We start from the raw sequence: 14,328 nt of genomic DNA, 5'->3' as shown, positions 1-14,328 counted from the left end.
TTGCCGCCTCGGGGCCCTCCCCGCCCCGCAGCCGCCGCCGGGAGCGGGAGCAATGGCGACGTGACGCGCACCGAGCGGCCCGGGACGGGCGGAGGCTCCCGCCCGCCGCCCTCTGACGGCCGGAGACCCTCAGCCGCTCCCGCTCTTGTGTTGCAGCGCTTTCCTGCCTGACTGCGGCGAGGAGAAGGCTCGGAGCTGGAATCCCTCACATAGCCGGTAAAAATGAAGGTAGGAACTCTCTCTCCTCTCCTCTTCCTTGAGGTAATTTCATTTTTCGCCGCTGCTCTGGCTGCAGTTGTCTGGAAATGCTCTGAGTTGCTGTCCTCGGAGTGCTGCCTTTAAATGCTTCCTGTATCAGCAGCTGCTATTGCAAGTTTGCAAAACCACAGCTTTTGTCCCGCCTGTGCTGCTGTTGGGTTTTTTTGCCAGTACAAAGGCTCAGCAGCGGCGGGGCAGTGCACAAAAGAGAGAGAAACTTTTCTTGCCTTCAATTAAACAGCAGCAAAACAGTTCCTTAATGTTGTGTGCTGATTTCCTGCCTCGATGGACGTTTTGGCGTGCTGCTTCTGGCCTTGTTTACCACTTCTTACACGCCCAATAAAGTGAGGTTTCAAGTAATAAAGTCCAGATTAAGGAAAACACAAGGAGAAATATTTCTTTTTAACAAGCACGAAGCAGCTCAGCTTTCATAAGGGATTTCAAGAAAAAAAAATAATAGTTAACAACTGCTCAGAAGATGAGAGTAAATCTCTGTAGAGGTCTCCGTTCAGTCAGCAGGAGAAAAACTCCTATATAGAATGATATAGATGTAATTGTAGGTATTGGTACGATAGCAGTCTCAAATGATCTGCTCAACGAATTGCTTTCAACAGGAAAAAGTGCAGTTATTGTTTATGCTGCAGTTCTGTTGTTGAAAGATTTCCCTTCTTTAATTCTTTTGAATTAATTGTCATTTTTATTGATTATTATTACCTCTTCTATAATGAGGTGCTTTAACGTGAGTTCAACCCCCCCAGAGGTATGCCAGGCATACCACAGAAAGTAAGAAGGTGTTTTTTGTTGGTCCTTTACACTGGGAGAGTAATTAGGCTGACAGAATCAGGGGTCAATGTCACTGTGTGAAGCAAAACTTCCTGTAACTTGTTTCTTTTTTTCTTTAAAGAGCCATCTGATGGCATTTCTGAGTACAGACGTTGTTTGTCACATAACGATGATGAAGTTCAGATGAAAAATGAAATGTGCAATGCTGTAGCTGTAGAAAATAACTAAGAACTAAACTTTGTTCCTGTTTTTTGCTCCTTACTAGGCAGCGGATGAGCCTGCCTACCTGACAGTGGGAACGGATGTCAGTGCCAAGTACCGCGGTGCCTTCTGCGAGGCAAAGATTAAGACAGTGAAAAGGCTTGTGAAAGTCAAGGTAGTACACTGTGGTTTGTGCTGGCTTTGTTAAAGCACTGTGTTCAAAGAGCTGTCAGAGAAGATCAAAATTCTGAAGATTAGGGAACGTTCATTGCTTCACTGTTTGAATTTTAAGAGTCAAAAATGAGTTAGGATTCTCGTGTTTTTGTTTTTCCAAATCTTTGTTCAGGCGGATGCTGCAACAGGACTGGGCTTAAACATTACCTGTCTGCACTGCTTACTTCCTGGTCACAGTTGTCTCCTGTTTGTGAATGCATCAGTTTCACAGCAGTCAGTTTTGAGGATTCTCATAGAGGCTTATAGCTTTACATGAGTAATAGGGAATAAGAGTAAACTCTTCAGAAGCAAAAATTCCCTTTCATTCCAACTGACAGTCAGTTTTGCTTGAGAGGCGATGCTATAATAAATCAACGTAAGAACAAAAAAGATGACAAAAGGACCTTTTTAGATCAGGTTTTTGAGATGTCCAGGAGAGTATTTGTTAGTTTTCAGCATCTTGCTGCTGCTTTCAAAGCAGCATGCATAACTGTAGCTAAGTTCCTGGGCAAGAGTAGTACTGACACTGAATATTCATTTATGTTTACAGGTCTTATGCCAAAATAAACAAAAAAGAAGGTCATTATTTTACTGTTGCAGTTCTATTGTTAATGCTAATGTGGGAAAACAAGAGTCAAACCTAGTTAAATAAGGGTTAAAAATGCAAAGTAAATATAGAGCCTGCTTTGTTCCCTTACGTTCTTTCCACTTCTAGATAACTGTCCAGGATATGTAAATAAGGCATTAGCGCCCCCCAAAACCTTGCTAAATAGAGATGAAAGCTTCTTTTTATAACTACACATCTAAGTTTTCATGTGCTTTAATGCTTAGATGAAGTAGAACAAGCTGTCAGCCTCTTCAGTTACATAGGTAGAGCACATCACTTGTATCAGAGTTCTTTTAATGATGATAATGATTTAAAAAAACAACCAGTTCACATCTTTCAGTCTTTTCTCCTGTTCTTAGTGAGTACTTTTAGAAATGTGTGCCCTTCTTTGAAATCTGTGTGAATGAGTTGCTTCCTAGAAAGCAGCGTGCTGCCCTTCCTGAACTGACATCCTTCATTTTTCTACCCGTGTCTGTGGTCTGAGTAACTGAGCATTAAGGTTGTTTGTAGGTGTGAGTTTCTTTTTCTCTATCAAATGATATGCTTTATTCCTCCATGATGAGACTTGGAGATACACGAGGCTGCTCTGACTTGGTGCCAATTCCTGTCTCTGTGTCTGAATTGTAAAAGAACAGTTGAAGTTGTAGCAATAAACCTGATATTTTAATGAAGAGCGTGTGGGCACACCCCAGTGTACCTCCTAAGTCCAGAGAGTCTGCCAGGCTTTTCCTGAGTAGCAGGACTACTTGTATTCATCTCCATTCTGATAGAGATTTGTAAATAAAAACTAATTGAACTGTGTTATTTTGGATTCATATTACTGCAGAGTGCATTTCAGCATGCTGCTAGTTTTTATAAATACAGCTGCACTGTGAATTGTGCTTGTATGATAAAGTCAGGGGAGCACAAAAACTGGACATCTTTATTGGTGGAAAGGAAATTCCTTGAGTTTTTGATTCCTGAAAAGAGGTAGGAATTTGGGAGTTGTTGGTTAGTACAGCCTGGGTACTCAAGTAGGTCTTTTTGCTATAGAAAATGGCAGTGAAACAGTTAATCCTGTTAGCATCTAAGTATTCATCTTCTATATTTCTAAGCTGAGTCTTTTCAAACTCAGGGATTCGAATTGCATAGGCTTATGTTCCTTCTGTGTCATCATGCTTACACTCTCAAACACAGGATTTTAAAGGGAAAAGTGTTTTACTTCCTCTTTTTAACTGATCCTTATTTAAATCATGCTTTTAGTGGTTTGCATCTTTACCATAGAAACTTTCTCCTGTTGATGGTAGCAGCAGTGGTGGTACTGTGGTTTGTTCAGTGATTTCTCTATAAGGTTTTAATATAGAGGGCATTGTATTTTGATTGCAGTTCAGTACTCAACATGTTGTCAGTGAAGTGCTATAGGTAAAGCAGAGAAAAAGCCCATCAATCATCTGATCCCTAGGCTCAGTTCCAGGTATATCTCGGCTTGCATCAATATCTAAACTTGCATCAAAAACTTAAGTTCTTTTCCTTGGAACATCTGATGTTTTATTTGCCCTCTTCTGTGACTGTAGTGTTTCAGGTTGAGTGTTCAGTGTGCTTCTTGGGCCTTGCTGTGAATAAAGCCATCCACACCGAGGGTTTTGCATTCAGTAGTGTTTGACTGTGTTTAATGGAGAAAATGTTGTTTTTTTCCAAATTACTACTACTGTTCTTGGACTTTTTATATGCCATTACAAATAAGGAGCGCGTAAACAAGTTTATGAATGTCTTTCAGGTGGTCCTGAAGGGGGATAACTCAACTCAGTTAGTTCAAGATGATCAAGTGAAAGGACCTCTAAGAGTATGTATATTGCATGCCATTTATTGCTTAATCTCATAGTAAATCTACAGGAGGAGGCCTGTTGCTTTTGGTTGGGTTGATTCTGAATAGTCTTAATCTTGTAGTTTTTGGAGGCTCTTCATGTTCTCCATGTAGCATGCTTCATATGCCAACAGAATTGCACATGCTGTTTATGAAACCTGTTACAAGTAATGGAGATCCTGATTCCACCAGGGTAAATTCAAGCCCGTTAAACAGTAATAAACATGATTGTTTTAAAAGTGGTTTTTACAGCAGTTGATGTGTTTTATACAAAAATACATGTTGATTTGTGTTTTTCCAATAGCTGAAAGTTGTCTGCTAAAACAGCTGCTTTATAGAACACTGACTACAAATTGACCCTTTTAGAGATCATCTTTAGTAGCTACTGCACATTACTTAAAGTCTGATCTAGCTGATGGTACAACAATAAAAAAGAATGTTAGAAGTGTTTTAAAGTGTAAGAAACAGTAGTGATTGTAGACACATTGGTAGTGAAATAAGAGTTACTTTGATTGAATAGTTGAATATTTATTTCCAATTAACCTTGTATTATTTCTTGGTATGGGATAAGCCACGCTGAAGTTAGATGTCCTGAGATCCTTACTGCTTTATTGTCTAACTAGAGTTCACCTTAAGAACCTTTGTTCTTACCAGCTATGGGACTACATTTCACAAAGTAACGTTTAGCTAAAATGGATCTGCAACATTATAAAAATAAAAACCTGGCTTACTAGAAGAATTAATGCTTGCATGAGTTCTGTCTCCCTTATTTGAGTTCTGGATTACGTGTAACCTTGGGATACCCCTTTTTGCAGGTTGGTGCAATGGTTGAAACCAAAATGCCTGATGGATCCTTTCAAGAAGCTGTTATCAGCAAGTTAACAGATGCTAGTTGGTATACTGTAGGTAAGTAGCCACATGCTTTCGTTGACAGTCTCTAATCTTTGAATAATACATTTCTAATTATAGATAATAACATAAGTAATTATATTCTGTTTTGTAAGAGCTGAGATTGTGAAGGGAACTTTAAGTCTTCCAGATCTTGTTTCCTTAAAAATAGAATAATAATTATTTGATGTTAAAGGAGGCTGTAGCAAAGGGCTCAGCAGACAAGTTTTATTTGGCACAACGTCCATATGCTGATGGTGGTTTCACTCAATGGAATTCAGAATGGGTTTTGCAGATTTTAAGGCATAAACTTCAGAACAGCACTTCTGGCTGAATATTTGTGACACGTATTGACTGACTGGCTTGCAAGTGTTCTTTTACTGTATGCAGTCTCATAAAAGCAGCAGCAGCAGCACCCATAGCTTCTGTGCCTTTGGAAGTGATTCCTCTGTTTTGTGTAGAGTTGAGGGTCGTGTTTTGTACGAAGTAACAGAAGGGAGGAATATTTTTTTTATTTTTAAAGGAGTTGTCATTGCACCTAAAAAGAAAAGAGGGGACCTTTTTTGTATCTGGAAATCAACTGTTGCCTTAAGTCTTCTTCAAATCATGATTCAATCTAAAGTAAAACAGCTTCTGCAGGAGGCCGTGTTTTTTAATTACTGACACAAACCTCCGAGTGCACAATCATCAAAATTGCAGTGTTGAATAAGGATTCACTGCAAGAGAAACTTCATTATTTTGAATAAATAGAATTGCTTATTCTGATATCTAGGCTTTTCTGAAATAGCTCTAGCCCTGGAATGGCCAGCAACATTCAAGTGATACTATATAAGCAAACAAAAACAACCACAGTAACTGGATCAAATAGCTTTGCAAGTATCCAACCTAGAGGAAACACACTATTCTTAATTGTACTGTATACTCTGCCATTCTACTTCACTCTATTTGTTCTGTATTTGTTTCTTCTTAATATCCTTACATACAGACAGTTCAGGTTTTTCTTCATATTCTTCAGTACCCTGCTGAAGAGTCCCACCTAGCATGGGATATCAGTTTTATTTTGGTTTTGTGTTGTTTGTGTGTTTGAAGATAGACAGTATTTTCAGTAGCCCAACTTTCCCATTTCAGTAGGTGAGATTATTTAGTCTTTGATGGGATCGTGATAAGGCTATCAATGGAAATAATTTGGAAGGGTTTATCACGAGACGTTTATTATTATTGCATGCTATAAATATAGGCTGGTTGACTTCCCAGTTGAGAGTGCTCACTGCTCTTTGCATTTTATTTTTTTAATTGCCATGTATCATTAGCAAATATCAGGAAGGGCCTATTTACTGTGCAGGTGACCAAGCACTGGCATAGACTGCCCAGAGGTTCTGGGATTTCTTGTTTGGAGATCTTCAAAAGCCATCTGGGCACCGTGCTCTGAGTGGCCCTGCTGGAGCAGTGCTTAGGCCAGGTGACCATCAGAGCTCCTTTCCAACCTTAACTATTTTGTGATTCTGTGATCTTTTTTTTTCCTTTCAAGGATATACATTGCTGTAGAATTCTGGATTCAGCTGTAAAGTTGTGGTATTCAGGTGGAAAAGGCAGGCTTATTTCTGAGTGCAGAAGGCACTCAGTCTTTTTGGCCTTACACTATGATGTAACATACTTGATGAACCCCTACTACCTTTATTTTTTCTTTCCCCTCTAAGTATCTTTAGACAGATAGAATAGAGGAAAGTAAGGTTGTATGTTTTTCATATGGAAATTTATTAAGGCTGCTAGGATTTTGTAAAACTTTGGTGCTGCTGGGAATGAGAGGGGATTTAAGTAATTCTGTGCTAAGTCAGTGTGTGATGTGGCACATAGGGTATATGTACCTATACATCTGAAAATACAATTGTAACGTGCTGGAATTGCATTTAGATCTTACTAAAATTGTCATGAGTAGTATGTGGTGTAGTGTTTATTGATACTGAAAGCAGGGGTAATGTTGACCAAGGTAAGCAGATGGAGAATTTTATATCTTTATAACTTGGCTATTTAACTTTGATAATTGTGGAAATGCTCTAGCTTGAGTACAGAAACATCAGAGTGTGAGAAATAAGCCTTATTTTTTAGCCTGCTTCTCCCATTATAACTTTGTAGAAAGCTTTGGATAAGTATGGAGTGTATGTTTATGTTGCTGTCAAGTAAACAAGAGTTGAATTAGTTCCCCTTTAATAGATGGTGGCTGTGCTCCTTGGCAGTCTTATTGACTGATTCAGTTGAAGCTAAAAAGTTGAAAGGGAAGTGGATTAAACAGCTTTTCCAGCTCTGAAATGTTTTCCTGAACGATGGTCAGGCTTGAGTTGGAAAGCACAAGAGAAAGCTTGCTTTTAGTATGTGCTTCTCCTGTACCACTTATTTTCTGTTTTATCTATATCATCTCTTTGTGATTTAAAAGTATGACTGATAAGGGTAGAGAGATCAGTAATTTGTGAGGATTGATAAATAAATAATAATTTGCTTTTGTCACCAGCATAACAGATCCACAAAAGCTCTTTTAACATTAGTTCTCCTGCCTGTTAGTGGTGTTCCTCTGCCCAAAATTAGTAAGGATCTCTTCTTTTTGGTAGCTGCTCTGGAATGGCTATTTCACCTGTTACCACATATAGTAATGGTGCTATTGTAGCCATTTAGCCGTGTTCAAATTTTCAACAGGAGTATTTGAAATGCCTTCAAAAGTCTCTGAGTGCCTGAGTAGGTGAAGAGACACAGCTGTTGGGAGTGAAAACTTAACAAAGTCTGGAAAACTCAGTTGCTCAACTCAGCCCTCTCGTCTGCTCAATTGAATCTAAAGAGAGCTGACAGGGCTAGAAGTGTAAGTTCTTCGGGTAACAAATGGCTCAGTTGGGTTTTTAGTCTTTTAAAACTTAATTATTTTAAATGAACATACAATTTTTTGAAGTGCTGCATTGATGCTTTTGAAGTGCTGGGTATTTTGCTAAGTGATAATTACCCAGCATTAGAGCAGTCTGTCAGATCTGTTTTCAGCTGAGCCACGTTTGAATTACTGCTAACGTAATGTACATCCACCTGATTGTCTGTTAATTTGTAAAACAGGTCACACATCACACTGCACATACTTATATTTTCCTTCTGTAATCTTTTCTGGAGTTCTACTATCATTACCAGAATGTCACAAAACAGAAATCCTTGTGTATAAGTTTAAGGAAACACTTTTGTATAACTTCTTCTCAAAGCCAAAAGCAATACAGTGTCTGCATAAAAGTACAAAACTGTATTTCAGTTCTTCAGTCTGAAGAGTTGCTGTTAAATCAGTCTCTTTTCTTACCTCATCAAAACAAGTATCATCTTCCTTCTGATAATACCAGTAACCTGCATGTGCTTAGATCTCTTGTTGAAGATGTGCAATTTAACCACTGCTACAGCTATCAGTGAAAGTAAAACCAGACCAAATACACTGAGCCTTGTGTCACGTCTTTTGAAAGATAAAATCATCTAAAAGTCTTTGTAAAGAAAGAGAAAACATACAGCTAACTTTAATCATTTTACCTCTGAAACGTAAGGAAAATACAGAAATTAAAAGCACTGATGAGCACTTGTGGTTTCTAGTAGACCTTGCTGCCACAGTAGTGCTTTTTATAGCTTTTGGAGTGAAAAGGAGTGTGGTTTTTTATTTCTTTGAGAACTATGGCTTTCAGGCTTTTATGTAAGATATCTTTTTTAAAAATTATCTTGAAATGGCAGAATATGTTGGTATAAATAGTAATTAATTTTGCTCATTCTTTTAAATGCTGCGTGAATCTGCAAAGCCAAAAGAGTTTCCCTTTTTTGGCTCTGGTGCAGTGCTGTACATCAGCATGGCCCATCTGTCTGTGCTGTGGGCCAGACACCACTTGTGAGACCTCTGTGAGCCCCTTACCCTTGCTTGGGCTGCCCTGCAGATTCACACGGGGTAACTTCCTCCTCTCCTGTGGTCACTGTGGCATTTTGCAGAGGATGCTGTTATCTGAGTGTGTGTGCTTGGGCTGGGGGGAGGGGGGGGGGGGGTTGATACTTGACTGCTCATCCCTATGCAGGTGAAGTTTGGGTGGTCTGGGTTGTTGTGGAAATGAGGTCTTGGCCACAGGTTGTGTCAACTTGGGATATCACATTTGGGAGATGATGGGTCGTGCATGCCTTGTTCCTGTCTGGAGGGTGATAGAAGCTATCAGTCACTAGATTTCATCCATTCCAGAGGCTTGCCAGTTTGTCTTTTCATAACGTCTAGAGCAGGCTTTTTGTAGTATGTGCAAGGCTGGAGTCATTTTTGTGTGGCAGGTTGGACCAGTTCTTCTTCCCAGCATCCTGTTGAGTTGTACAGCCCAGAAGCACCACTTCATCTTCTGGCTATGCGTGCGTCATCCAGGAATCCTAAAGGACGAGTGTGGCAGGGGAACTGTCCAGTCACCCCCACTTCACTGGTGCTGCAATCCCCCCTGACCCACCACCACCACCACCACTTTCTTCTTTTTGTCTCCAAAATGTTGCTTGCTTGGATTTTGAAGAAATCCCATGTTTACCAGAATCACTCCACAGGGGCGTATCACGGATTAAATGTCTGCAGCACACACAGAGCTGTGCCATAGCTGTTGGTTGCTTTCTGAAGAACCTGGGAAATAAATGAGCAGCGCAGCATTTTGTGCTCCAGCACCTGCAGGTAGAGGAGCACATGTGGAAGGGAAGTGTACCAACTGAGCTTTGTTACAAGGCATGGCATGGAGCCTTTGCTTGTAAACCGTCTTCGTTACAATGTGGACAGTGCCTTATAAAAAAGTTATTGTGTATAAATAGTACTGTAGAGGTACAAAACAGTACAGTAGTACTGCTTTGTATTGTATACTGTTTTGCTCAGTGCAGGGAGGTGTTGTTTTTAAATCTACGCAACCATAGTAAGATTACTGTAACATCTCAGAAAAAGGAAGGCTTTCAGGCAGTAGGTTCTTATAAGATGATAGCCTTATATAGGAGGAGTCTCAAGGTTTATTCTTCTGTGCTTTCAGGGATATTTCATACATACCTGAGCAGAGGAGCAGTTCCTCCAGCGTTGGTTTTTTTCCTAAAATACAACACAACAGATCACTGAATTGTGTGGTCTCTGAAGCAGCACAATACATTGCAGCATCTTGTTACAACAGTGAGTCAGTGAGCAGTGCAGTCCTTATCTGCAAGGTTATTCAACAAGTGCAGCCTGAATCCTGGTACCTTCTGTGTTGTTTCCACAGTTGAAAAAAGAAAAAGAAGCTAAAAAGCTTTCACACATTTGTAGATGCATTCATGGATAGCATCTCTGATAGCTCACAAATTACACCTTAGGCAACTAGTTTAATAGTGAAACAGTTTTGACTTGTTGGCATGTATTTCATTGTCTTGGTAGGCTTAGAAAACTTTGAATAGGAAGGAGGATAAAATAAAAAGGTTTGCTTGCTATGCAGTATGGAATCTCTCCTCTTTTGGGCAAGGACAGTAACGTAACTTGTTGGATTTGAAGTTAGCAATAAGATGCAGCCTGGAGGGTTGCTTTCCGTATTCGCTTGTATGTTACAAAACTGCCTTGTTCTGCTAAGACTGATTGCTGTGTGTTCAAGTAATGTAACTATTTCAAGGATGTTATCACTGCTCTCCTGCTTTGTTCTCCTTTTTTCCTTCCCTCTTTTTTTTTCCCTTAATCTTGATGATATATATAAATAAGATATTTATAAGACGACCGATCTGCAGTAGTTTGGGGTGAGTTTCTTGCTAGTTTTTAAGCACTATTTGGATTAGCTGGCTTTTTAATGTTTCCTTTATAACTAAATGAGAAGGGATGTAGAGATAGCGTTTTTGTGAGGACGGGGTTAGGATTAGTGTTATTGTTGTTAATAGCTTATAGAGTCATGCACAGGCCTGCTGCAGCCAGGGAATGGAGGATAACTGCTAATCCACAGTGAGAGGAAAGCTGCACTGTTTAATGCATGTTTGATGGACTCAATTTTTAAGAGAGAATTTTGAGATGGTTGTTTTCGTAGCTTACTGAAAGGATTGCAGTGATTCCCAATGGAGAATTCTGTTTTTCTGTCATAGCTGTGGCTTGCCTAAGCTTCCATGAACAGAAGCGCATCCACTTCTGTTTGTTACCTGTTATTGCTGACAGGGCTGGGATGCAGTGAAAGTCTGAAATTTTCCATTTTGTTTCCACTGTTTAACAATGCTGTATATGGAACATATCGAGCTCCATATAGGGCATTCTTGGGAATTGAATGAGAACAAACAGAATAGAGACTGTTCCTCCAGGCTGTGCTGCTTAGTCATCTTTCTTCTCCTTCTGTCAGTGTTCTTGGTTAAATAACACGCCTTGGAAGAAAGGCCTCTGGACAGCTTTTCCTCCTGTCATTCCTTCTTTGTCAGATTGACTCTTAAATAGTAGAGTTAGTTTCCTGGCTAGGAGGTATCACTCTCTTCCCAGAAGTATTTGCTGGAGCAGCCAGCTGGGACATGGCTGTTGCCCCAACGAGTACCTGCCTACTTCAGGGTTAGGCAGCAGTGGTGCATAAAGGGCTTCTGCTTCTTTGGAGAGGCAGGATTGTAAGTTCCTCTTCTATGATAAATATTGTGACACTGTGAATGCAGCTTTTGATGGCTGAATTATGTGGGTACAGAGAGAGCTCTCCCTGTCTTCCATCCCCATTTTCTTTCCTCCTTCGTATAGCTGATTCTGTTTAGCACCTTCCTTAAGGAGTACAGTACGTAAGAATTTCTGCTGTCAGAGAGTTTGGAGGTGTAACAATGACCTGTTTGGGAAACAATAAAGAAATTCATGTAAGTTGTTCAACATCACTTCAACAGTTTTTGTCTCTTTGTTAGTGCCAGGCATTTTACCTAAACAGTTACACTTCTGAATATGGGTAAAGAGGAATGAATATGCAATTTTAATTTAAGAACCTATTATGTTCTTCTGCCGTGATGGCTATCATACTATTGATGTAGTGCGTAGACAAAACTCTGCTATCTGACCTACTGCTTATATCTCTTAAATCATTAATGTATGATACTGTGTGGTGAAAAGTCATTCTCTTAAAGCCCTGAGGACTTGCATTTAGAAGTTGTGCACGGGGTGGAGATAATATGAGCAGTATGTTTTGTGAAGTCGATTTTTCAGAAGAAGGCAACTGGGATGGAAACTCAAGGCCTGCTTAGCTTTAGGAAGGTGTATCTGTAAAGGTACTGCTAACAGTATTGATGCGTGTTTCTGGTTAAGTCAGATTCCTTCCAAGAGGAGGAGTTGTATTTGCTTGTGGAAGTGAGATATAAACTTATGAAGATGATACTTCAGGAAGTAGGGATAAAGTAGACTGATAGTACTTTTTCTTTACTGCCAAGTATCTGATTCTATTTGCTGTTTCCAATTAAGTTACCTATTGCTAATCACCAGCCTTCTGTTCCCTAAAACCATGTTTGTGAAATATGAATACTTTGACTAAAGTTCTGAACGTGTTTAGTAAAGCATAATGATGATGATCTGCTTTTAAACCTCTTCAGAACAATGAGAAATTGCAAGCACTTGTAGGGTCCCTAAAAATATACCACTGAAATATTACTACTGAAGTGTATATATGAATAATACGCATAGATTGGGTGGCACTCAAAGATCAAAGGGCTGGAACGTATATAAAAATGTGAACATCTGATACTGCTGAGGGGGAGACCTCATACTGTAGTGCAAAGTGCATCAGTGGTGGCTTCCTTCAGCTGTCAGTCAAACCAGAGGGTTTTGAGAGTATTGTATTGACACTGAGATTGGCAGGTCTTCATGCTATTCATATTTTAAAGGTCTTGAAAAGGTTATTGGTTAATATGGCTAATTAGGCATGTCTCTCTGCTGTTCTTAAAATGTTAGGGTTCAGAAAGGGGAGAAAAGTGATTTGCTTCCTGTGTACTACATAATGACATAAGCCATTAAGATAATTCAGCATTGCAATGTACGGCAGCGCTATCTCTACGCTGAAATTCTAAGAATCTCAATGCTTATCTTATCAAGCTTAACTAAGCTTGTATTCATATGTTGTTATGTAGCTGTTATTGCAGTATTATTCCAGTCTAAGGTTTTAATCTGAGATTGAGAATGTGACCATTCTGTTCAGTTGACAAGTGAGATAAATGCTTTTCTTGCTGTAACTAAACTGTATTTTTGCTAACAAATCATGTAATTTCATATTTCTGCTAGCTCACGTTTTTTTTTAATACGAGTATGCCAAAATTACTGCATTGATAAACACAACACTCTTTACACTTTTTTATTTTAATTAAAACACAAAAAAAGGCTAGTTACTGGACAAAGCACATTTCAAGTAGTTTAAATATAGAATAGTATTCTGCCCTTTGACCTGTACAAATAAACTTTAAGCTTACTGGACTGTCAGACTGCAGCCACCTGGTCTCTGCTCTCTGAAAAGAGCCTGTTCTTATGGATAAGGCAGTGGGATCTGAACCAGAACGTGGGAAACCAGGATTGCCAAAATACTGTGTGTTCTTTAAAATGCAAGCTATTTCTATGACATGCTTTAGATAAAAGGGATATTGTTGCTTGCTTCAAATTGTAGGTACCAAGCCATTTAAAATAAAATTCAGCAAGTGGGGAAACTAGTGACTTTTCTCATCTTGAAGGAAATCTTGGTGAAAATGTTTTATTTGAACTGACCAAAGAGTAGATGTTTCTCAGGCAAAACTTAGAGTGAACTCAGAGTGTCCTAGGCTTCTTCAGCTGCATATTGGAAACTGATGGAACTTCCTTTTGTCTTACCCTTAACGTATTTATTTGTCTACTAACTCTTCTTTCTGAATTGGTTAGACCTATGAAGGCACGTTTACAGTACTCACAGGCTGTTGGTAGCGCAGTGTTGGTGGTGTGGAAGAAGCCATGATACTTGTACTTCTTTCCAGTGATTTGTCTTTTTGGGGAGTTGTGTGCAGCAGGAGAAAGAGAATTAAAAGGCAGAATGAGTAAGGAATTAATGGATAGCTTAAAAACAAGAACAGCAAAAAAGAACAGTATTAGATAATAGTAACAGGTATACAGCCAGTCGCTGTGTTTTGAAGAAGTGCAATGTATTGATAAGGTGGATGTCTAAATTAGACTAAAGTTACGGCCTCCAAAAGCCTTACTGGGCACTGATGTGAAGTTGAGTGAAACTGTCACCTCTCCTCAGGCTGAATCTTGAATACCTCCCTTCCTTCTGGTTGTGAACCAAATAAATGTCAAAGTGAAGGTCTTTGAAATTGTGTTTTAGAGAGCATTCTAAATTGCATGATAAACAGTAGACTTGTTCTGTCAGTTTGAGATCATTTTCTGCTAACGTGTTTTCTTGCTTTCATTCTAGTTTTTGATGATGGTGATGAAAGGACCTTGAGACGAACTTCATTATGCTTGAAGGGAGAAAGGCACTTCGCAGAAAGTGAGGTAAGATGGACATCCACTGAAAGCTGGGTAGTAGAATGTTATTTTTGTTTTGTATAAGAAACAGCAAAT

General features: G+C 39.3%; 1 protein-coding gene across 4 annotated transcripts in view; it reads left to right on the top strand.

Annotated features, from left to right (window-relative positions):
- The window catches only part of ARID4A (AT-rich interaction domain 4A), a 44,862-nt gene that overhangs the window by 625 nt on the left and 29,909 nt on the right, over positions 1 to 14,328 (top strand). For all 4 annotated transcript variants that reach the window (XM_015287509.4, XM_015287508.4, XM_015287507.4 and 1 more), the window contains exons 2-6: positions 157 to 228; positions 1,307 to 1,417; positions 3,819 to 3,884; positions 4,721 to 4,811; positions 14,180 to 14,259. In XM_015287509.4, the coding sequence (XP_015142995.2) occupies positions 223 to 228; positions 1,307 to 1,417; positions 3,819 to 3,884; positions 4,721 to 4,811; positions 14,180 to 14,259 (354 nt within the window). In that variant the 5' untranslated portion in view covers positions 157 to 222. The remainder of the gene's footprint in view (positions 1 to 156; positions 229 to 1,306; positions 1,418 to 3,818; positions 3,885 to 4,720; positions 4,812 to 14,179; positions 14,260 to 14,328) is intronic.

The sequence above is a fragment of the Gallus gallus genome, chromosome 5 (assembly GCF_016699485.2).
Source record: "Gallus gallus isolate bGalGal1 chromosome 5, bGalGal1.mat.broiler.GRCg7b, whole genome shotgun sequence".
Classification (NCBI taxonomy): domain Eukaryota; kingdom Metazoa; phylum Chordata; class Aves; order Galliformes; family Phasianidae; genus Gallus; species Gallus gallus.
Note: the sequence above shows the minus strand (reverse complement) of the source record. Positions and strands in the feature narration are given on the sequence as shown.